At 46.6% G+C, this 25,167-nt stretch overlaps 1 protein-coding gene across 1 annotated transcript in view; it reads left to right on the top strand.

Annotated features, from left to right (window-relative positions):
* The window catches only part of CCDC9 (coiled-coil domain containing 9), a 64,614-nt gene that overhangs the window by 24,172 nt on the left and 15,275 nt on the right, over nt 1-25,167 (top strand). Inside the window, exons 7-10 of the mRNA XM_030217964.1 lie at nt 8,939-9,109; nt 14,148-14,329; nt 14,497-14,552; nt 20,121-20,241. Of these exons, the coding sequence (XP_030073824.1) occupies nt 8,939-9,109; nt 14,148-14,329; nt 14,497-14,552; nt 20,121-20,241 (530 nt within the window). The remainder of the gene's footprint in view (nt 1-8,938; nt 9,110-14,147; nt 14,330-14,496; nt 14,553-20,120; nt 20,242-25,167) is intronic.

Below are 25,167 nucleotides of genomic sequence, written 5' to 3'. Positions count from 1 at the left end.
TTGGTTTGTGTGTTCTCTTTTCCTATCATAATGGAATTCTGTTTTCTTTGTTTTGTTTTAGCTTTCTTTGTAAACCACCCTGACCTGTTTACTCAGAAAGGGAGGTATAGCAAATGTTAATAAACATAAACATATATGCCCTGCTACCAGCAGATGGGGTGACTGAGAACTAACCGAGATCTCAACATACATAACCCTGTGCAGACCCAAGGTCCCTCAGTATTTCTCAGTCTCCTTGGCAGATGGTAGGTAAGGTGCCTGAGCAGAGAGGAAAGAAAGAATGAACTAAATGGAGGTTTCCGAGCTTGTTGGTAACAGATTTTAAAGCAGTCCCTTCAAATTTGTTTCTGATCTCCTTTAAAAAAAAAATAAGACCCCTAGTGCCGCTGTGCATTTTTGGGGGTCTCTGAGAACAGCTTCTGGACACTACTGGTTGGTTGGCTGCCTGTCTGTTTGGCGCTTCTTTTAGGATCTTTCACTCCCTGCCCTCTCTCCCTTCTACCAGAGAGGTGTTTCAGGACAAGAACGAAACAACCGAGAAACCACTAACAGGTGGTTGCGGCCTGTTTCCCAGTTTGGGACACTTTTTGGGAGAGGGAAAGCTATGAGATTTGGTTTCCTACATAACAATCGCATGGCTGCAATGGTCAACAAAGGTCACCGCGTTCTATCCACTTCTGGTTTTCGGGGGAGTCCTCAGATGGTGCTGGATCCTTGAACATTGCTGGTTCTTTGGGTGTACGGCATCGGGAGCAGCCGGAGGTCACTCTGAGGACCTCTGATTCTGGTCCTGCCTCTAGGGGGTTGGAGAAGTTGGAGACATGTAGCTCAGGGCAGGTGGTGGTAAAGGCCCTCCCCTCCAGCCTGATGCGTTGGTTCCGGTTCCTGGGGGCCTGGAGCCCCCAGCGAGGCCCAAATATCTTAGACCTTTGGCGACACAGGTAATTGGGAAACAAAATGGGAGCTGGGCAGACTTCTATGGTCTATGCCCTGATTGTGACTGAATAGATAGGGATGGGCTGGAGTGTAAATTTTAAGGGACTTTGACGTTAGCTGCAGAACTTAGTACAAGAATAGTGCTGGGTAGACTTCTACGGTCTGTGCCCTGAGAAAGGCAAGGACAAATCAAACTCTGGTATACATGTAAAGTATCACATACCATGTAAATGAGTTTATCTTGTTGGGCAGACTGGATGGACCGTACAGGTCTTTATCTGCCGTCATTTACTATGTTACTATGAACTTCTTTGCTGGGGTTCAGGATCTGACGGCAGAGCCTGCTCTGCCTCTCTTTGAAGAGGAAGTTCTGGACAAGAATGATTGGCCCCTGGAGGGTCCTGAGGCAGATCCAGAGTTTCCTCTGGGGAGGAGGATCCCTTTGTGGTTTGGCATTTTCACCATCAGGAGTTGGTGTGGTTCACCTTCCTGGTTCTCCAGTGCTTTGGTCTGGAAGAAGAGCAGACTGTGACTCAGCAAAACGGGGATCCCCTTTTGAAGAGGACTCAGCCCCCACGATACTTTTCACTGAATGAGGACCCTCTGGAACTGGTAGATGCACAGTGGCAGCTTTTGGACATGCCTCTTTGGACGGTGAGGGTTATGGCTTGCTTCCACCATCAAAGGTGGATGCCTTGGTCACGGCAGTCACCAAGAAGACGACTGTCCCAGTGGAGGGTGGGGCCGCCCTCAAGGATCCTCTGGATAGGTGCATGGAGGCACTACTGAAGCGGTCATTTGAGGTCTTCGCTGGGCGGAAAGCCTTCCGGATGTTCCGGGCAAAGTGGCTGATAATCTGGCCAATTTGGAGATGGGGACTGCCTTTTTTGGCAAATACCCTATATGATTTGGTCAGGGCCTTGACGAAGTTCTTGGCATTGTCAGTCGCCGAGCGTTGTGGTCTCTGGTTGTGGCAGTGGTCGGCAGACCTGGCCTCTAATTTGAGCCTTAGTTACCTTTCCAAGACACCGCCTTGTTTGGGGAGGACCAAGAGAAGTTGATCAGGGACTTGAGTGAGTCCAAGGTCTTGTGGTTGCTGGAGAGCAAGGCACGCTCAGGGGCACGAGGTTCCTTTTGAGGCCGTGCCTGTGACTCCCCGTTTTCGGCAGGGTCGCTTTTGGGACTGGGAAGGAGCTTGGGGCTTGTCTGCCTTGCTTGCTGTACCCAATGAAGGTGTGCGGGCCCACTCTCCAGATATTCCCATAGGGGGTAGTTACAGCTGCGCTTCTGTAGATAAGCCCGTATCACCTCTGACCTTTGGGTCTTGGATGTGGTTCAGTACAGTTATCTTTTGGAGTTTTGGCATCAGATGCTGGATCTTTGTTCTATCCCTCCCCTTCATGTTGCTTCAGAAAGATGTCTGCATGCGCCAAACCTTGGACAGGTTGCTGTCCTTGCACGCGATGGTTCCTCTGACCAAGAGGGGTTCTGGCAGGTATTCCATCTACTTTGTCGTGCCCAAGAAAGAGGGGTCCAGTCGCCCCACATTGGATGTCAAAGGAGTCAACAGGGCGCTTCAAGTTTCTCCATTTAGTATGGAGATCATTTGCTCGGTCATCGTGGCCGTTCAGCCAGGGGAAGTCTTCCTGGTGCACCCGTATCTGAATGACTGGTTGATCCGGGCGAAGTCGCTCTGAGAGGGTCAGTGGACCACTTCCTGAGTAGTTCAGCTCTTGCAGCATCTTGGTTGGGTGGTCATTGCCACCAAGAGCAAGCTCCAGCCCTTTCAGTGCTTGGTGTACTTGGGGGTGCGTTCGATACCTCTGTCAGTCGGGTGTACTTCCTCAGCCCTGGATGCAGGAGATATTATCGCAGGTCTGGCAGCTGCTTTGCTGGCACCTGCCAGTCGCTTGGGATATTCTGCAGGGGCTCGGATCCATGGCAGCTTCTGTTGAGGTAGTCCCGTGGGCATGAGCACTCTCTTCAGTGGAATGGGTGGACGTGAATCACTTGTTTACTTTTTCCAAAAATACTAGAACTAGGGGGCATGCAGTAAAGCTATTAAGTAGTAAATTTTAAAACCAATCACAGAAAATATTTCTTCAGTCAGTGTGTAATTAAACTCTGGAATTTGTTGCTAGAGAATGTGTTAAAATCAGTTAGCTTAGTAGGGTTTAAAAAGATTTGGATAACTTGTTAAAAGAAAATTCCATAAGCTTATTTCTAGGATATGCAGCATAAAATCTATTTTACTGTTTTGGTATCTTGTCAGGTACTTGTAATCTGGTTTGGCCACTGTTGGAGACAGGATACTGGACTTGATGGGCCTTTGGTCTGTCCCAGTATGGCAACACTTATGTTCTTATGTACTGCTCTTTCTGTTGTCCCAGTGGTCTCCTTTGACGGGCGATCTTCAAAAGCGCCTTCCCCTGCTGCGCATTGTATAGAACAGTCTCATTTGGCGGCATGCATGCCTCTGGATCCTCCAGACTGAACAGTGATCATGACGGATGCCAGTCTCTCCAGTTGGGGAGCTCACTGTCTGGGTCAGGTGACACAGGGGCATTGGTCCCAGGAGGAGGCTCAGTGGTCCATCAATTGGCTGGAGACCAGAGCAGTTTCTTTGGCACTCCTACATTTCCAGCCGGTTCTCCAGCACAAGGCTGTTTAGGTGATCTCCAACAGCGCCAAGGCGGTGGTGGCATATGTCAACAGTCAGGGGGACCAGGAGTCACCAGCTTGCTCTGGAGACAGCGGAGCTCATGGCTTGGGTGGAGCAGAATTTTGCGGGCACGTCCAATGTGACTGCAGATTTACTCGCCGGAATTTCCTGGATCTGGGGGAGTGGACTTTCCGGACTCGGCCTTTCCGGTGGTAGTTCTTTGTTTGGGGCTTGCCAGTAATGGACCTGATGGCGATAGTCAAGGTTTTTCATTTGCAGGAGGGAACCCATGTTGAAGGGTTTCTGTGCCCTCTCTCAGTGTCGGGCTTCTTCCCTGGAAGCACTGGGTTTGTGAGCCCTTGGACCACTACCGTGGAGCGGCAGTGGCAGGCAAGGTCACCTTCAAAGCAGAGACGAGGCAAGGCTGGACTGGAACCCCGGACTGGAGTTCTGCACTGGAATACACAGGACTGGAACACACCGGACGGGTGCCCAGTGTACTGGAACCCACTGGACTGGTACACACTGGAGTGGAGCCCACTGGACTGGAACACATGGGACCGGAACCCGCTGTACAGGAACACACTGGACCTAGGCTTCACCTACGCTTAGTCACCGTTCCCCGAGGGTTGAGCCCTCCGGTTCGGGCAGCCGGCAGGGCTTACAGGAAAACCGGAACTGGCACTAGCAAGCAGGAACAACAGGAATCAGGATACAGAAGTGCATCTAGGCGAAAGCAAGGCAGACAGGCAGGGAATGTCCGGGTTCCGGCAATAGTCAGGGTCAGGCAGTAGGCAGCAAGTATCGGGGTTCAGGCAGTAGGCAGCAAGTATCGGGGTTCAGGCAGTAGTCGGGTCAGGCAGCAAGTATCGGGGTTCAGGCAGTAGTCAGATTCAGGCAATGGTCAGGTCAAGTAGCAAGACTATGGCTGGAGCTCCAGTAGCAAGGGGTACTGGCAGCGGACAGGACTAGGGCTGAAGCTCCAGAAGCAAAGGAAAACACACACGGGAAACCAGAAAGCTAAACACAAGAAAACTAGTAAAGCTGTACACAAGCTAACAAGAAAAGCTGTGCCCAAGCTACTAGTAACAAGCTAGAAACTCACACTGAACTGGACAAGGTAGCAGTGCACAGAGCACTCTAACATACCAGGGACCTTAGACGATGCAAAGGCTGCAGTCTCTAAGTGATTAATAAAGCCCTTCAACACCTGAGGAGCAGCTGCAGCCATCAGTAAGCAACTACGGAGGCTGTCCAGGCACAAACAAGAGAGACAAGTCCGGCAGCCTGGAAGAACCGGACCGGACTGGGTTAAAGACTGGAATGGGTAGGAACAGCAAGATAAACTATGGCAGCCACTGGCTCTGGCCACCAGCGGGTGAGAGGAGCACAAACCAAGGAGCAGGCAGAGCGCACACAGAGCATAGAGAGACTTAGAATACCTAGGTGCAGCACAGAGGAGCAAACAGAGCCAGGCTGGAGACAGAGGTAGAGCTAACTCAGGCAGCACCCCCAGGTGCAGTAGAGTGGAGTAATTAGAGCCATGCTGGAAGCAGCCAACACACAGAAGGAAAACTACTCCAGAAAGGATAGGCAGAAGCCAGCTTAGAAGCTGACCCCCAGAAATAAGGTAAGTCTGAGGGTGGTCACGGCCACAGACGTGACACTCAGCAGTGGCCATGTCAGGAGCTTCTCCTCCATGCCCTTAATCGGATGCACCGTTCAGAAGATCGTATCTCACGAAGGACCGGTCATCTTAGTGGTGCCGTATTGGCCTTGGCAACCATGGTATGGCAGTCTGGTTCAGCTGTTGATTGAGGAGCCCCTCTGGTTTCCTCTGACTTCTCCGATTCTCCTACAGGGTCCAGTCATTCCCAACGTGGCTCGATTCTTGCTTCCAGCTTGGCTCTTGAAAGAGGGCATGCCTCCTGAAGAAAGGATATTTTCATGCTGTCATTTTGAACCTTGCTGAGTTCCAGGTGCTATTCTACCTCCCTGGCCTATGTTCGGGTGTGGCGCACTTTTGAAGATTGATGTGCTGACCAGGGGTTTCCCCTTGGCACTTGTCTATTCCGGATATATTGCCGTTTTTGTAGGATGGTTTGCAGAAAGGTTTATCCCTTTCTTCTCTGAAAGTGTGGGTCACATCTCTTTCAGTTTTTCATTGTACTCTACTGGGAAGTCCTTTTCGCTTCATCTGGATGTGGCTCGTTTCTTGCAGGGCATCAAGCGCTTGCATCCCCCTTTCCGATCCGTGTTCCCTCCTTAGGATTTGAACTTGGTGTTGTCGGCTCCAGTGTGAGCTCCCTTTGAGCCTCTACAGTTGGTGACGTTAAAAGGCCTTTTTCTTAAGGTGATGTTTTTGGTGGTGATCACGTTGGCTTTGAGGGTTTCGGAGCTGCAGGCTCTTTCTTGCTGAGCCTTTTCTGCTCTTCCTAGAAGAGCATATGGTCCTATGCCTGTTTCTGCCTGCCTAAGGTCCTGTCTCTATTCCATTTGAAACAGTATCTTCTTGTCGGTGTTCCGCCGACAGGATTCAAGAGGTGTCCACAGGGCTCTTCGTTGCTATTTGTGCAGGACTGCGTAGTTTTACAACTTGGATAATCTGTCGCATTTGCAGGACCTCGGAGGGGTAATGCCTCATCCAAGGCTACTTTTCGCTCACTGGATAAAGGAGGCCATTACTTTGGTGTACCTGCTTACCAGTAGGCCGGCTTCCCAGGTGCTTCAGGCACATTCCACCTGAGCCCAGTCAACTTCGTAGGCAGAGCATTCTTTGGTTCCCATTATGGACATCTGCAGAGCGATGAAGTGTGAATTGATGCATTCCTTTGTGAAACATTACTGCCTGGATATTTTCGCCATGCAGGATGCAGCGTTTGGGGAGTCAGTACTGTCTAGGGGTTGGCTCGGTCCTACCCTTGTTAAGTACTGCTTTGGTATTTCCCACTCACGGGGAATGATCTGGAGCAGATGCTGAGGAAGGAGAAATTAGGTCTTTCCTGCTGATTTTCTTTCCTGTAGCCGCTCCAGACCATTCCCAGTTCCCCTGCCCCCCCCCCCCCCCCCCCCCCGATCGGTTTAATCTATGTGCTCTCTGTCATTGACTCCCACGACTGTGGGGATCTGAGCTGGAGAAGTTCAGGTGTTCAGTCAGTTGAATGATCGTGATTTGGGGGGGGGGGGGGGGGAAGAAAAGAAAACAGACTAGACAAACCAGAGTACACAGTCTGCTGATGAACGCAGGCATGCCATTCTTCTTTTGGTTGTTCCCTTCTCTCCTGTGGTGTGCTGTCAGGGTGCTGCTGTTCCTGGTTCTATTGGCCTTTTCATTTACCTTCCCATCTTAGCTTTGTCAATAGTAAATACTGAGCGACCTTGGGTCTGCACAGGGTTATGTATGTTGAGATCTCAGTTAGTTCTCAGTGTCCCCACCTGATGTTAAGAGAGCAAATACTTACTCATGGGGAATGGTCTGGAGCAACTAGAGGCAAGAAAATTAGCAGGTAAGGCCTAATTTCTCCTTCTCTGCTTTCTTTATTAAAATTGTTCCCAACTTTTTATTGCAAGTGGTAATATTCAGTCTACGACGGTCAGTGATTTTTAAAACTGCTGGCTGGCATGGGCTGAACCAAGTCTGGGTAGTCAGTTCCGGGCCATGTCCTAGCACCGGCATTGAATATCTAGGTCGCAAAAGCCACTTGGATGTTAACTGCAGACAGTCTATTTTCAGCCTTTGCTGTCCTAACTTTATCCACTTACGTAATCAGTTAGTGGTCTGAATATCACCACTAACAAGTTAAGTATTGGCTCTACTCATCTCCCAATCTAGCAATAACCAGACCAGTGCCAAGGCAGTCGGCTAATATAGCAGCACTGCCTGGTTAAGTGATAGAATAGGAGATGGGATTTGATATACTGCCTTTCTGTGGTTACAGTCAAAGTCGTTTACATATTATATACAGGTATTTATTTTGTACCTGTCGCAGTGGAGGTTTAAGTGACTTGCCCAGAGTCACAAGCAGCTCTCAGGCTGCTGCACTAGTTGCTAGAGTGCTGAGTGCCATTTAACCAGGCGGGAGCCTCTTCTGCCCAATTAAATTGAATATTGAGCCCTTAGTGTGTATTTAAACCATTCTGTATTCTAATCATCTGTTAACTACAAGTTGTCCACTTGCTAATCATGGATCAAAGGCTGAGGATTGTGCTGGGCCTACATTTTAAAGCCAGCACTTATCTAAAGGTGAATCTAATTGCTCCCCTTCCTCCCCCCCCCCCCCCCCCAATACAGAGTGGCAAGAAAATGGTAACTCCTACGCTAACTGAGATAATATTTAATCATCTCTCTGACTTCATGTGCAACTTTATTTAAAATAGTACCCTTATTTTCTAACTCCTCTTATTCTCTTATCTACCTATAAGTTCCCTTTGCTTATACCCTATTGTCTTTTAAAATGTTCTATTACATATTATGTTGACATCGTAAGTAGTATGCTATGCCATGCTTTGTATTTGAATATTTTTACTGCTGCAATTGTGTATTGCTTATGTTTGATTTACTCTTACTGTGTAAATCTTTCAAAAAGGAGTTAAATCCAAATAAATAAAATAATTGAAATTTGTCATTGTTCTCCATGTTTTCCACTGGGAGTAAGCAATTTGAAATAGTGTCGTAACTTACTTTTTTTTTTTTAATGGAGTCATTTGGAGGTGGTCATGATCTGAGAGTGATCTGGTTTTCAGGACCAGTTCAACCATTGGAGCCCAGTGGTGCATGTGAATATCATTTGTGCTGGTGTTTATAATGGCTCCAATGTTGTAAACCAAAGCTTAGCTCATGGCAGGGGCGTAGCTAGGTGGGGCAACGGGGGCATGGGCCCCCACAGATTTAGCCTTGGCCCCCTCTGCTTTCGCAACCCTCCCCCACCGCCAGGTACCTTTGCTGGCGGGGGTCCCCAACCCCCACCAACCATCATCAGCGCCGGTCTCTGGCATGTTCGCTGATCTGTTTCTGTGAGTCCTGACTTCCTGTGTGCACATGTGCAGGACATCAGGAGTCAGGACTCGCAGAAACAGATCAGCGAATGCGCCGGAGTCTGGTGCTGAAGAAGACTTTGGCTGACAGGGGTTGGGGATCTCCGTCAGCAAAGGTAACTGGCGGTGGCGGGGGAGGGTCAGCGGTGGGCTAAACTGTGCCCCCCCTTCCGTCGAGGTCTGGCTACGCTCCTGGCTCATGGAAATTGATTGCCAGCTATGCATTTTTGTTTATTTTCTTGCCCCATACAAGCCTGATCTCACTTAACTGTCTTTTTATTCCTCCCCCCCCCCCCTTTTCTGTAGGACGGTGTCCGTGAGAAGAATCCTTTTCGGAACTTTCTGGATGACCCACGGCGGTCAGGACAATTTATGGAGTTGGACCGGAAGGAGGGCAGCAGGCGGCATAACCGTAACTGGGGTGGGGCCGACTTTGAGAAAGTGAAAACGGGCATGGAGCAGGAGAGGGCCAGCCGTGTATGTATTCCATGGCCTGCTGACGCTGGCATGCTTTTATTTTGGTTGAAGTGAGGCTTTGTTTGCCAGTGGAAACACCTCACACCTTTGGCTTCACATTTGTATTCATGATTCCTTTGCATAGTATAATTAAAAGAAATAAAATCCTCTTGTGCCTGAAACCCTGGAGTATCTGAGGATTATAAACATTCTGAGGTGCTGTCCCTGTACAGGCAGGTTTTGTGTTTTATGTTTGAAGTTGTTCATATCCCTGAAGGTCATGCAGTAGGTAGGCATTGGAAGTGGGAGGAAAGCATTAGACTCTATTTTGGAACATCATTTATACTACTACTGCTAGGAAAAAATAGTTCTTGCCAATGAAAGCCAAAGTAAAATGGAAAAAAAAGATGAACAAAAGTGCCAGACCCAGGATTAAAACCATTATTACAGTTTACAGTTTATTTAAAACTTGATATACCACTTTTAGACATACGCCAACATAGCGGTTTACACAATATCGAGGGAATTCTATATATGGTGCCTAATATTAGGCGCTACTTCCACACTCAGTTTTCAGTGTGGAAAGGAATTTTAATGGATGTAAGGCACCGAAATGGCAGAGTTGCACAAAAACACACGTGCCCATTTATAGAATAGCGCCTAAGGGTTTCCACGTGCATCTACAGAGGAGCAACGATGGGTTGGACATGGGTGGATCAGGGGCATTCCCTTAAGATGGGTTCCTATCCCAGAATGCCTTTTATAGAATACCGTTCAGCTCCATTTTTTATTTTTTTTGTGCCAAACTTGGAGCACTGCTTACTGAATCCAGGTCTATATAGCTAAAAAAAAAAATGAGTTCACAGTAAAATAGGAAAAAGTTGAAAGAAAATAAAGTTTCTTGTCTGCTCTTCCAGACTGGTCCAGATATTATGCTTTAATTATGCATGCTTACCAGCAGATGGAGACAGAACACTGAATTCTGGCTAGTATAACTCTCCCCTGTGCACTGCAGTTGCAGGCAGCCAGATTTGTTCTCAGTTTTGTAGCAGATGGTAGACATGCAGTCTGTTTCTGGTACTGGTAGGCCCCGCGGGGAAAATCTTTTGCTTTTGGTTTTTCCTGAGGGTCGTTCTTTCGTTTAGGACTTTGCTTAATAAATTTAACAACAAAAAAAACCCCCAAAAACCATTTACTTTGGCTGTTCTCTGCTGAAGTCTACTAGAAGTGGGGTGCTGGTCTGTAGGGGCCGCTCTAATTAGACCCCAGGGGTGTCGCACCCGGGTGGCTGGGTCCCTCTCTCAAGTCAGGATCCCTGTTTTCAGGAGGACCATGTTTCCTCAGCTGCGTGGTAGTTTCAGACCTTAAGGGCATTTTATTACAGCCTGCAGCAACTTGAAAAAAAAAAAGCGAAACAAAGAAAAGGCCTGCTCCAGTGCTGGGCTCCGATAGTGCCTGACTCACCCGCTTGATGGTTAAGGAGTATAGGAGCTGGTTGCGCTATGGTCCTCCCCAGACCTAGTCCTACTAGAGGTCAGTGTGCGAGGTGGCCTGAAAATGAATGACAGCTCCTGACGCTTTAAATCTTGTGGCTGGAAGGGTGTAGCTCGGCCGTGAGCTGTGTGCAGCAGGTGCAGGGAGTCCGAGCAGTCTGGTGCTGCGGGTGCTGTGAAGGATTGTATGCTGGCCTTGCCTCCTCACTGGAATAGTTTTGTTGAGAACGGCCCCCAAAAAGGTGGGTTCCCGCATGACAAAGGCCCCACTGCTTTTAGACAGTGCGCCAGGGCCTGCACTGTCAGAGGCTATTGGAGGTGCCCTGCAGGGGTGGGCAGTATGCTTTTCCCCTGGAATTTGTATGGTCGCTGTTCTGGATGTGGCATGCTGGTGACCCTGCGGGAGGAGAGTGAGTCCAGCCTTTGCAGGCTCCCTCAGATCCCAAGTGGCCTTGGTTCTCCTGGGAGGAGGAGCTGGAGGACCTGGGGTCCTTTCTTTCATGGGGAGAGAACCCTTGAGCCTGATGGTGAGAAGCTGGGGGGCTCAAAAGTCCACGGAGGCCTTACCCCAGGGTGAGGATCCTTCGGTGGTCTGCATGTTAATTGGGATGAGCTGTCTGAGCTCATTGCGCAGGGGGACACGGTTCTCCATTTCGGGGATGAGGATTCCGCCCAGGTGTCAGATGCGCCTTCTTGGGGGGGTGGATCCCTTAGTGTAGGGAATCCGTAAACCGTCGAGGTCTTTTCCTGTGAATCGGAAGCTGCAGGATATGGTCCAGTCTGAGTGGTCTACCCCTGACACCCCAGGGTGCGGGTGATGGCAAAGTTGTATCGCATTCCGCTGGACGATAGGGATTCTTTACGGCTGTTCATTGTAGATGCCTTTGATCACAGCGGTGACACGGAAAATGACCATCCCGGTGGATGACGGGGCGGTCCTTAAGGATCCTCAGGATTTCAAAATGGAGACCTTGCTGAAGCAGAGCTTTGATCTCTCTGCTCTGGCCTTGCAAGCCTCAATATGTGGTGGCTTCATGGTGTGAGCCTGTTTCCAGTGGGCATAGAGGCTTCTGGATGGCCCTTGATTGGGTTCCACTCCTGCGGGCCCAGAACTAGTGAAGCTGGAGATGGGGGCCTTGTTCTTGTCAGATGGTATGTATGATCTGGTGTGAGTCTTGGCTAAGAATACGTATCTGGTGGCTGCCCATAGGGCATTGTGGCTTTGTGGTTGGGTGGTAGCTGTGGCCTCCAAGACTTAGCTCTGTTCGATCCCCTTTTGGGGTTCTATGCTCTTTGGGAAGGAATTAGACAAGCTGTTGAAGGGCATAGATAAGGCTAAGGTTCCGCATCTGCCAGAGGACAAGCCCAAAGGCATGGGTAGAGGTTCTTCAGACTGGGGATGCTTTCATGAGGCACGGTGCTGCATGCTGGGCTGCCTAAGTGGAGCGTAGAAGGGGTGTTTTTTTTCCAGAAGACTCAAACCTTTTAGGATGGCTGTCTAGGTGGACGAGATGCCGCCTCCTTCCCCTTGGTTCAGGGACATGGGTCCCAATGAAGGTGTGTGTGTGTGTGTGTGGGGGGTGGGGGGGGGGGGGGGGGTCCTAACTCTGAAGTTGGGAAGCAGGCTCTGTGAATTTTACCAGGATTGGACTTGCATCACCATGGACCAGTGGGTTCTAGAGGTGATTTTGGAAGGTTATGCCTTGGAGTTTGACCATCAGCTTCCAGGACTCTTCCCGGAGTCTCCCTGTGGGAAAGGAAAAGTGATTAGGTACAAGTTGCATCTTCAGCAGTTGCAGGCAGTTTTTCCCATCCCTTCATCAGAGCGCGGTTATGATTCTTATGCCATCTATTTTGTGGTACCCAAGAAGAGGAGGGTACTTCTCGTCTTATTCTAGACCTTAGGGTGCCCAGTTTTCGCATGGAGACTTTGAGATTTGTGGTTGTGATGGTTCGGTCAGGGGAGTTTTCTCGCATCCCTAGCTACCAACTAAAGCCTATCTGTATATTCCCATCCAACTATCCCATCAGCATTTTCTCTGGTTTGCTGTCTTGGGGAAGTATTTTCAGTTTGTGCTCTGCCTTTTGGTTTGGCTACAGCCCCACAGACCTTTTCCAAGGTCATGGTGGTACTTGTGGTGGCCTTACAGAAGGAGGGTTCTCTGGTCTATCCTTGTCTTAATGATTGGCTGATCTGGGCAAAGTCTTCGCAGGAAAGCGAGAGGGCCACAGCATGGGTGGTCGCTTTTCTGCAGCAGCTCGGTTGGGTGGTGAACTTGGCCAAGAGTCACCTACTGCTGTCGCAGAGCCTCGTGTATCTTGGGGTTCATTTCAGTATGCAGATCTACATATAAACTGTTAGGCAAATGAAGGGAAAGCAATTCAAATATAAGAAAAATTATCTTTCGACAGAGTAGGAGGATATTAGGAAGCCAATATCTAGGAGGAATTGTGGAAACGCCTGTGTACAACAAATGTCATTCTGTAAAGAATCTTAAATGCCACCAGCTGTGGGGGGATGTTGGCAGGGCTGCTGAGTGGGGGGCGGGGCAGCTGCAGTGGTCCTGCCCTGGCTTTGTCTCTCAGCATGCCTGGTGGAATCATTGCTGTTAGATCCCTAAGTTGTGTCTAGAGCTTCAATCCCAGAGAAATATAGACAGTGGGAAGATGGGAGCTAAATTCTGTAAAGATTAAAATAACTAGACTGAGGGTCTAAAAAGGGGTTTGTGGTTGCTGTGCTCTTCTCTGCTGGCCCTATGGCAAAGCTCAAAGCTGGTGTATTTATGTAGAAAGAAATTTATCTTGTGTGTGGTGGGTTTTTTTTTTTTTTTTTTTTTTTTTTTTTTACTTACACAGCAACCTTTTTTGAATTTTGTTGCTGCTAGTTCAGCGCAGGTCAGTAAGACCATTTATAATTAGAAGAGGAGTAGGTGTGGGTTTAAGATGCAGGTTTTCAGATGTGCATTGAGTTTTTCAGCAACAAATGAACAGATAACATGAAAAGATGACAATAAACGGTTCATATTAAAACTGTTGGATGACCTCTAAAATCAGTACTTAGCAAGAACGGATTACTGTATTTTCTGGTTGTACACCCTGTTTGTAATATTTGCTTTTAATAATTTAACTACTAGGGTGTACAACCAGAATATAGGTGTGCCGCCTCCTACCCATTAACTAGTGCTGATCAAGTCCCTATAGGATATTCAGTGGCACATATCAAGTTCGTGCCAGCTGGGCACCACCAGTATTCAGCAATGGTACCCAGATAAATATCTGTTGAGCTTAAGGTTACACCACTGAATATCAGCAATAGCCAGATAATTCCTGGCAGGCTGCCAAGTACTCCAATACTCAGGTGCCAGTACTGAGTATCCAGGTGTATTTCAGCCAGTGATGGCCAGTGTTTTAAAGAAGCACTGATTGCTACCAACTGAGTATTGCTTCCTAAGTTAAAATTCCAGAAGGGGCCATCCCTGCTGGAAGGCAAATGACCTTGCGAACAGTCTCTGATCCATGGGGCTCTTGGATGTTTTTCTTTGTAAGAATACATGTTTATTGACTAGGGAAGAAGATTGGGCCCTAAGAATGCTGTGGATATGACCTTGTCAATGACAGGCCGGGAGAGAGCAGAGTACATGCGTTGGAAGAAGGAACGGGAGCAGATAGACCAGGAGCGGCTTGCCCGGCATCGCAAACCTACTGGACAGTGGCGACGGGAGTGGGATGCAGAGAAAAACGAAGCCATGTAGGTGATACGGTTGTCCTGTGGTTGTTCCCAGCTTTTCTGCTATTACTTGCTTCTGATAAAATAGTGTCACAATCTGGATTGCACATTTCTTGTAACCTGCAGACAAGATTGACAGCTTTATTGTGGGGACTAATGTGTGTTTATCTTCATTGTAAAATGTACAGGTTTAAAGATGGTGTGGAACCAGTGTCTGTACCAGTGGATCAAGGCGGCAGGCGAGGTGAGCCTTTTTTAATTTAACGAAAGTTTCATGACTATCTAGGTGTGCTGGGGGGGGGGGGGGGTTCCTTGATTTTTTCCCCCCCTGATGTTTGAAGCCATTGTATTAGAAAAGAATCCCCATCCTGAGCTTGGTAAGCTCTTTTACTTTGCAGTAACGAGGCTATCTGCTGATAAAGAGCCTCAGTGCTTGCTAAGGGATTCAAAATGGGGAAACATTTTTCGTAGCAGTTAACATTTCTCACTTTTCTCTTGAAACAGGACAGGGTTTTTGCAGGCGTTCCCGCCATGGTTTCTGGTCCTCAGGTTTGCTTTGATGTGATAGTCCAACTTTTGTAAGAGTGTCTTGGACATTCTGGAGATTACCTTTTCTTTCTGGAGTAGGAGAAGCGAGCTTTATAAAAAGTAGTCCAAGAGCTGCTTCCTAAACAGGTGGTGCAAGAGCATCTGGAATTTAAAACCAAAGAGAGAATTTTAAAACTAAAATTAAAAAAAAAAATCTTCCCTGGAAGGACTCTTGTTGCATTGAATGTCTTTCGGGCAGACTTTCCAGCTGATAATCCTGGAAGTGTCCAGCGCCTATGTATGATATGGTTTTCTGGGTTTTATTTTTCTTATCCCAGTACACTCTGTGATTTGTAGTCTCCTCCTTTATTTTTGCATTCAGTAGTGATGTACATTGAGGGTAAGGATCAGGTATGCTTAAAACCAGGACTGGCCCTACAGTTTTCTTCAGGAATTAGGCCGGATAGCTGGGAAGAAAAGTTACCATAAAACTTTAGTTATAGAAAACATCAAGCCAGCAAGATTTTCAGGATATCTGTGTTGAATGTGCATGAGAAAGTTGTGTGCATGACCTTCATTGCTTGCAAATCTCATGTTTGGTCATTCAAGATATTCTGAAAACCTGATTGGCTGGTTTGGGGAATGTAGAAGAGTTTGAATGGCCGCCTGCCTTTGATAAGAGCTGCGGCACCTGCTCTTACAATATTGTGGCATTCTCTGCTAAGTTAATTCTAATACTTCAGGTTGATTCAACGAATAATAAAAATATGTAATAATGTGCTCAGTTCACCAACATGATCAATATGTTATCCTTCTACTACTACTAACACTTCTAAAGCGCTACTAGGGTTACACAGCGCTGTACAATTTGACATAGAGGGACAGTCCCTGCTCAAAGAGCTTACAGTCTAAAAGACAAGTGAACAGTCAGTCTCTAATTCTTAGTGGATCAACCAGCCAGGCGTTTTAAATGCTGGAACTGTTCTTAATCATTGGAAACCACTAGTGTTAAAATACTTCATGGTGAAAATAGTTCAGATATCACAGTCAGCTTTCAAGCGGTCCTCTGCATCCAGTGTCCATGTGACCTTTATTATACTGGACAAACTTGCCAAAAGATCAAACTGCATATTGCAAGACATAGGAGTAACATTTGTGCACAGAGAAAAGAAGCCCCATTAACTGAACATGAGTTATATCACCAATATGATTTTGGACTCCTTAATTTCTCTTCTTTTTTGCTTTCTTCTCTCTGCCTACTTATTTGTTTAAATTTTGTATTTGTATTGCCTCTGGTCTGGCGATCGCCTTTCCAGTCTATTGTAAGCCACTTTGAACCCGCATCCTGTGGGAAAAGGTGGGGTAAAAATGCACTAAATAAATAAATATAAGGGACATTAGGTTCATCTTCCATGGGGCAGAGATGTTAGTAAAACATTAATTCAGAAAGAACAGAGATTTATTTATTTATGGAATGGAATATATCCAGGCAGCTTAAATAAAGAATTTCCTAGCATCCCACAGATCAATCTAGAGACGAGTAGGTTATGTCCCTCTACCAGCAGGTGGCGATATAATGCCAGATTTCTGCCATAAGTGGTACTGTGCAGCAACCTCACTTTCAGTATTCTCTCTATCTCAGCAGGTGGATGGACATATCCTTTGCAGCTCTCTGGATTGAGACTTACTCCTAGCCTGTTCCCACAGGATTAGTTAAGCTTGGAGTTCGTGGCTGTGAGGCAGGCGATATTTGTTTAGTCTGCCTTTTGGGATCTTTCTAAGGCGCTGTTTTGTGACGTGATTTGTGTTGTGGCAGCATTAGTTGCCACCTGATAGCAGCTTTGCTGCTTGTGGCATGGTGGCAGCATTCCTGCTGGCTGGATTGCCTGTACCCTTGTTGGTATTGGTGGCATCCTTGTAAGCTATGCAGTGGCAGCTTTGTTCTTGGTGGCATGCATGATGTATCAGTTTCTGATATCCCTGCAGGGTGCCTTGGATGAAAAGCCTTGCTCCGTCTGTGGGCGTTAGTGGTGGGCACCTTCCCTTGTCTCGACTTACCATTCTATCCCTGAATGCACAGCCTTGCTCCATTTCGGGGCCGCAGGCCTTGCACCTTCTCTGCTGGTGGCGCCCTGCTCCTGCAGTGGCGTGTGGCTCTGTCTGTGGGAATTGGGCTGAGTGCCGTTGCAGGAGGTGGAGAGTTGCCCCATCTGGATGACTGAATTGGCTATGTCTCTAGATATCGAGTCTGTCTCTGGATGCCGAGACTTTCCCATCTATGGCTGTTGGGCTGGACTGTTTCCTGCCTCTGTCTGGCTACTGCTCTTTGCTCCACCTTGGTCATATGGTTTTGCACTGTATTGGAGGTCGAGTCCAACTCCGTTTTGGAAGTTGGCTCTGTCTCATGGGGTCGAGCTGCGCTCCGTTCCCGGAGTTCCATCTCTAGATGCCAAGCCTTTCTCCGTGTCTGGGATTTGAGCCTTGCTCAACTGTCCCATGTGGTGTCTGGCCCATTTTGGCAGGTTGCGCCTTTCTCTGTTTCCTTGGGGTCGAGTTTTGCTCCACCTCTAGTTCTTGGTCCTTCCCCGTTTTTGGAGATTGGGCCTGGCTCCTTCTCTGGCAGTAAAGCAGGGCTCCCTATCTGCCATTTGCGTCTGGACTTGGTTTTGGTGGCCGAGCCTAAGCCTTCTCGCTGGAGGTCGCATTGGAAGCCTCTCTGGCTGTTGGGCTGTGGTCTCTGATTTCGATGTTGCTGACTGTCGAGTCTTACTTTGTCTCTGGTGGGCGAGCCAGGCAGTCTCTCCAGCTGTCGAGCCTTGTGCTATTTCTGGCTGACCTGGTGCAGCTTTATTTGCCGCTAATCGCCAGACTTTCTTTCATAATTTGGAGGCCTAGTGTGCTTCTGGCTTGGGAATTCAGGACTTGCTTCGTTGATGGATGTCTGCCTTTCTCGTTCATTCGTTGTGTGAGCTTCATCTTGTTGCAGGGCCTGACTTCTTTCTCATGTCTCGGGTTGGCACTGTTTTTCTTAGCCCTGGAGGAAGTTTCTTGTGCTGTCTTGGTATGGAGAGTCCTCTCGAGGTCTTGGCACTTCTTCCTGCCTCCGTATTGGGAGTCTGGTGTTGCCATCGGGTCTTGGTCTGTCTCTGCAGTCCCACCCTGCTTTGGTACATCCCACTTGTCTCTGGATTGATCTGTGGGATGCTATGGAAGGTAAAATTAGTCCTTACTTGATGATTTTCTTTCCATTAGTCCCAACAGATCAATCCAGAGACCCACCCTTTGTTGTCTTTGGTTAATGCCTAGTATGTGGTGTACGTCCTTCCTTTCAGATTTGAACTCAAATGTATCACAGATGATGTTCTCAGCATCTTGAGAACTGCGCTTCCGTGGACGGATAGTGTGGGAGTAAGACAGCGGTCGCTGGACCACAGGGCCGCTGGTTCTCTCCTTGTTCGTAACAGAGGCAGGAGTTTGATGCCTGGTATCTAGATTTCCTGACTGCTTTGGTATCAGTCATACTGAAAGTGAGGCTGCTGCACAGTATCCCTTATGGCAGAGCTCTGGCATTCTCTATCAAAATATTTCTCAACTATGTATCCTCAAAAATCCATTTTCCCTATTTTCATTATGCTTACTGATCCATCGTTAATATGTTATCTTCTCCTTCAATCACGCGGTTGAAGGAGAAGATAACATATTAATGATTTGAGTATCATGGATCCGTAAGCATAATGAGAGAGCCTTATTGGGACAAGATAATAAGTACATTCACATAATTAGTGCAATTGTTATAACTTTTTACAGGAAACTAACACTTGTTTGTAGGACTCTATTTTAATTTTTTTTTCTTTAACTGGTATGACTTATTTATGGAACAAATAATGTGCTATGATGGTTCCATACAATTTTTCACGCTATTGGTGATCATGTTGGTGAACTGAACACAAATTTATTATTATTCGTTTAATGAATTTCAAGTTTGTTTTTTAGTATTAATCTTGAGTAATGGTTCTATGGTATTTGAGTTTTGAAAAAATCGGTACCAGTATTAGAATTATCTTTTTATATAGGGTACTGAATGAAAAAAAAAAACTTTTCTCACTTATTGTATAACATCTAAGTTGCTAAGGTGCAAATCCTGATTTTTTTTGTGTTTTTTTTTTTTTTTTTTGTTCTCTTTTTTGGATGTCCAAGACACTCTGGTTTTGAATTGCAGTGTGGCTACAGTTGCTCTTTTACTGTTCTGGAGAGAAGTGTGTCCTGGATTATGGTCTCTGCATGTGGATTAATATTTTGCTTTAACAGTTTTGAAAGAATTAAAAATGTTGTGGAGTGGTTTGTTTTGCTACTCACTTGGGGGGGGGGGGGGGTCATCATTGTCGACTAGTGGGTTTGGCTAATTTTTGAATATTTCTCCTAAAACCTCCATATCCTGAGCTTTTTGTTGCTATTCTGTAGTAACATGACTTTTATTCATTAAAATAAAAAATGTAGGATCATTAAGGCAATGTACAAAAAGTGGGAGTACGACCAAGGAAACCAGACACTGGAAGACGTACTTAAATAAAAATTTATTAAAGATTTGGAGACTCGACACGTCGTGTTTCGGCCGTCAGGCCTGCATTAGGAGTCTGCTGTGCAGAGTACTGCGGAGCAATGACGATGGTTGTACACTGAAAGCTTTTCAGCAATCTCTTACATTCACTGAAAGCTTTTCAGCAATCTCTAATGGATCATTAAGGCCACATGAGTTCTTTCTTCTAAGTAGGTGGAGTCTGAGGGTTTCTCATTCCTCTTGTTCAGCTGTGACTCATCAGCTTTTGTTAAAAGCTGGACTGGCTCAGACTGCTGTACAGGAGAAGTCTCTGGATATTCCCTATAGGTTGCCTGATGTGTATGTGGTTGGGCAAATAGAAAACCCACCAGCTTGCTTTCTATTCCTAAAAGTGGATAACTGTATCGACCTTCAAAAGCTTGCTGTTCTGTTTTTCTCTACCATCCAATAATGAAAAAAATATATATTGGTAAAACGCATCACATGCAAGGAACATTATTGAGAAGCTAGGACACATTATGGAGCTGCAGTCTTGCTCTGGTGATGGGCGTGATGCTGTTTTTGTAAACCTACATCTCTCCCTTCTTTGTGTGTGTGTGGTTATGGGACAGTGTTAGAAGTCAGCAAAGCAGAGTTTTGACCACGATCTTAGGCTGTGTTGGACTTGAAACCCTGTTAACCCTCAGAGTCTCTTATGCATGGCTATTCTTCATTTTATTTTTTCAGAGGAGAGCAGGCGGCCACCCAAGCCTGCAACTTTTGGAGAATTCCTGTCTGAAGGCAGAACGGCTGAACCTGGCCGGAAAAAAGGACGTGGCCGGAGTGGAGTTCAAGGCAAAGTCTATAGGTGGGGTGTCGTCATTTTGTGCTTTCTGCTGGCTGTATGGCATTAGTGGCCACAATATGCAGTTTGTCCTCTGCATTTGGGCAGACCATGGAATCAAGACACTGTTCCATAGACTAACAAGCCCAAAGAAAGTGAAAAGATTAGCATTGTATACAATGGCGTATTCAAAAGGCTGATTTAGGGTGGTTGGGCCCAAAATTTCATATGCGTCCCTCAAATCTAGAAACACAGAAAAATGTAGGTAGATTTAGGGTGGTCCTGTGTCCAAAGTGGGTGGGCCCAAAATTTCATCTGTGTCCCTCAAACCTAGAAACAGAAAAATGTAGGCAGATAAAGACCATATGGCCTATCTAGTCTACTCATCCATGCCATCTACTCTCCCTATTACTCCCTTAGAGATCTTAAGTACTTGTCTCCACCACTTCCACCTGGAAGCCGTTCATGAATTTCACCACCCATTCTGTGAGGAATTTCCGCAGGTTACTTCTGAATCTATTCCCTTTCACCTATGCCCCCTTGTTTCAGAGCTTCCTTTCAGTTGAGAGAGACTTGCCTTCTGTGCATTTATGCTAAGTAGGTATTTAAATCTCTCTATCATATGTTCCCTCTCCTGCCTTTCTTCCAAAGTATACGTATTAAGACCTTTAAGTCTGTCCCCATACGCTTTATGATGAAGACCACTCTCTGTTTTAGTAGCCTCCCTCTGGACTGACACCATCCTTTTTATATCTTGTTGAAGGAGTAGTCTCCAGAATTACACACAGTATACTAAGGGGGTCTTTTTACAAAGGCGCGGTAGTGCTAGAGACCCCCATAGAAATATATGGGCGTCTCTAACATTAAGCGCACGCTTGTTTTTAGCACACGCTAAAAACGCTACCGTGCCTTTGTAAAAGGACCCCTAAATGAGGTCTTCCCAGTGTCTTATACAGGAGTATCATCACCTCCTTTTTCCTACTGGCTATTCCTCATCCTATTCACCTAAGCATCATTCTAGCTTTCGCAGTCGCCTTTTCTACCTGTTTGACCACCTCAATATCATTACATACAATCACACCCAAGTCCTGCTCCTCTTTTTTTTTTTTTTTTTTTTTTTTTTGTGCACAGAAGTGCTTCACCCCCTAAACTGTACTGTTCCCTTGGATCTTTGCTGCCCAAGTGCATGACCCTGCATTTTTTAATATTAAATCTAAGCTGCCAAATTCTACACCATTCTTCTAGCTTCCTTCCTCATTTTATCCATACCGTCGGGGGCATATACCCTATTGCAGATTTTGGTATTATCCGCAAACAGGCAAAAGCATACCAGACAGCCCTTCAGCAATATCGCTTACAAAACTGTTAAAAAGAACTGAACCTTGCGGCACACCACTAGTAACATCCTTTTCCTCAGAATGAGCTCTGTTTACCATTAACCTCTGTCGCCTTCTACTCAACCAGTTCCTAACACAGTGAGTCACTAAAAAAAAAATACCTGAGCTGGAGGGATCCCCAAGCCTCGCCAGCTAAAGACTACCTCCCAGCTGGAACACTTGTAACCTGGGCAGCCAATGGCAGTATATCTGAGCTGCTGCCGCAAGCAACCCCTGTGCATGCTCAACACGTGCATGAAAACTGAACATGGGAGGGAGGGAGGAGGTCTTCAGCTGCTGAAACTTGGGGATCTGTCAGCCACACTAAAGGAGCACTAATTTTGGGTGGACCCACCCATTGCTATGCCACCGATTGTATAGCATGTTTATTTCCATCTTTGTATTCCTAGAAGAGGTTTGTAGTTCAGTAGCATGGGGACAGGCAAAGCTGTAGATGACCCATTAAGTTATAACGATAAAGTAAATGACTGGAGGTAAAAACCTAAACGGCCCTTCCGGTCTGCCCAGTTTTAGATTTGGTTATTTGGAAAATATGGCTATAAAAGAATTTATGCATGCTTCCCAACACCACAGACCTCTACCCATGGTTCCGTTGAACTTCTTATACTCACAACCAGAGGAAACAGGCAAATCCTGCAAATTCACAAATCTATTAATTACATTAAAAAAAAAAGCAGCAAACATAAAAACTTGTTAAAAAGAACAGTTTTCAAAGCTTTTTGAAAAATAGGAAAACTTTGCATTTTTCTTAATTGTACAGGAAGAGAATTCCATATTTGTGGAGCTTGAAACGTAAGACTTGCCAAATAAATGGTTATACGTTTCACTTTGTTAGGACTAGGATAATGGACTAAAAAGTTATCTCGGAGATCTTTAGTGCAAATGAACTTTCGGACCCAACCAACCATATATTCAGGAGTGTCCATAAAGAATTTTTTATACTATAATACAGACTTTAAATTGAATTTAGGAGAAACTCTGTCATATTTGTGGGCAAAAAAAAAAAAATCAAAACATGCGGCCATATTCTGAACTGTCTGAATCATCCTCAAAGACCTTTACGACAACCAGCATAAATAACATTGCAATAATCCAAGTTGGATAACAACAAGCTTTGTACGATCAGTCTAAAAGTTCCCAATCCTCCTCTTATATCTGTGTTAATGATCAAGCTGGCCTCTTCCATGTTTTCTTTTGGAGCTGCTACTGAGTTGGCATATGTAGAGGTGCGACAATCGCCTCAGCAGCTGGGTCTGGAAGCCCCTTTGAGAAGGGGCCATATGGGAAATGGGGGCCATGCATGGGGCTGGTGGGAAAATGGGGCATGCATGGGTCAGGTGGGAGAATGGTTCTGGGGCTGAAAAGGGGGGCTCTAATACAAGGCATGTGGATGAAGGGGGCTGGAACTGGGGGCTGAAAAGGAGGGTAGGTGGGATAAGGGGGCTAAACGAGCTGTGATTGGCTGACAGAAACTTGGAGGGACTTAATGGAAAGGGAAGGGCATCTAAACAACTGAATAAGTGGTGCAGTGGTTAGAGCATAGGTCTTGTAATCAGAAGGTGGCTGGTTCGAATCCCCCTATTACTATTGTTTTAATTTGGACGTCCCTGACTGCACTTGCATGTTTTTTTTTTCTTCCGATTTTTGCTCTCTGTATGGGTCCCGCGCAGCACCAACTAAACTAAACTTGCTCCGGGGACCTGCATACTGCTGTCATGGAGCTAGGTATGATATTTGAGGTTGGCATGGAGGCATCTCAGGGGGACCAGTGCACTACGAATGCTGGCCCCTCCCATGACCAAATGCCTTGGATTTGGTCCGTTTTTCAGATGGCCGGCAGCGGTTTCGATTATCGCTGAAAAATGAAAACGCCCAGCTCAAAAAACGCCCACATCCAATGGATTTGGCCGGCACAAACCATATTTTCGAAACTAAAGATAACGTCCATCTTTTCGAAAATACGGTTCGGCCCGCCCCTTCACGGACCTGTTCTCGGTGATGGACGTTTTTACACATGGGTGTTTGCAATCGATTATGCCCCTCGAAGGGAGCTAACTGGAATTTTTTTTATGTACCATTAAATTCTTATGGGGATGGGTGGGGTTGGGTTAAATTCTTGTGGGGATGGGTTGGGATGGATTAAATTTTTGTGGGGATGGGTAAGATTTCTGTTCCCGTGCAACTCTCTAGCTTAGAGGTCCTTCTAAGGCCCTCCCGATGCAATCAGGACCTGGTTATAACACAGTGGGTCTCACCAGATGTGGGCTGAGAGTGGGAAGAGCCATGGCTCACCTCTACCTGTTAGTTCCGGGGAAGAAAGGTAAATTGCAGCTTCCCTGGTTACAACATTGGCTAAGAAGACAACCTGGCTGGTGGAAGGGGGTATTGCCCTAAAAGACCTACAGGATAGGAAACTAGAAGGCTCGATGAAACAAGCCTTTGAAGTTGTCTCTTTGGGCCTTCAAGCGACAATGTGAAGCTCATTCATGGCAAGAGCATGCCTGAAGTGAGGTCAGCAGTACAAGACATGCGCCATAACCCTGCTTCCAGCAGGGCATCCAACTTGGTGGATGCTATTTATGACATGTTACAGGTTGCGGCCCATAGTATTTCTTTGGCTGTCAAGGCATGTCAGCAAGTCTGGTTGTGGCATACGGCAGCGGATGCAGTGGCAGTCACGTCTGGTTAAACTGCCTTTTTGGGGCAAGAGGCTATTTGGAGAAGATCTCGGTAACTTGGGGAAACTAAGCCACAGTGGTTGCTGGAGGATAAGCCAAAACCTCTGATTGTCCGTCTTCAGAGGGCTCTCAATCTGTACCAGCCTCGTAGTCAGCAGTATGGCCAGAAGCCCCGCTTCCTGTCTGCACAATAGGAAGGTTAGCATGCCTGAAAGTCCTCTTCTCAGCTAGAGTTTCCAATGCCTCCAGAGCTTTGCAATGATGCGAGACTGGTCCACTCTTCTCTTCCTCTATTGGGAGTACATTTTCAGGAGTTTGGGGAGGAGTGGACAAAATCGCGTCAGACCAGTGGGTTCTGGATATTCTTATAGAAGGTTACAAGTTGGAGTCTCCTTGTTGAAAGGTAACCAAGACAGTCGAGGTTCAGGCCACCTTAGATTTCTTGCTGGCTCTCCGGGCTATTGTTCAAGAAATTCCCCAGGCTGAACAGGGATAAGGCAGATGGATACTTCATCTACTTCATTGTCCCAAAGAAGGAAGGCACCTTTTGTCGAGTCTTTGATATCCAAAGGTCTAAACCGCTGCCTCCAAGTATCCCGCTTTTTGTTAGAGACACTGATAGCCTCGGTTTACGCTTGAGAATTTCTCCCAGCCCTTGATCTCAAGGAAACATAATTGCATATATCTATATGGCTGCTACATCGCAGGTTTCTACATTTAGCATTACTGGGCCATCTCTTCCAGTTTGGAGCTTTGCTCTTTGGTCTCGTCACGGCTCCATGATCATTTACCATGGTGGAGGTGGTGGCAGCTTTCCTAAGGCACCAAGGAATTGGAGTTCACCCGTATTTCAACGACTGGCTCATTTGTGCATT

The sequence above is a fragment of the Microcaecilia unicolor genome, chromosome 11 (assembly GCF_901765095.1).
Source record: "Microcaecilia unicolor chromosome 11, aMicUni1.1, whole genome shotgun sequence".
NCBI lineage: Eukaryota > Metazoa > Chordata > Amphibia > Gymnophiona > Siphonopidae > Microcaecilia > Microcaecilia unicolor.
The sequence above is the reverse complement of the archived record's forward strand: the minus strand, read 5'-3'. Positions and strand labels throughout refer to the sequence as shown.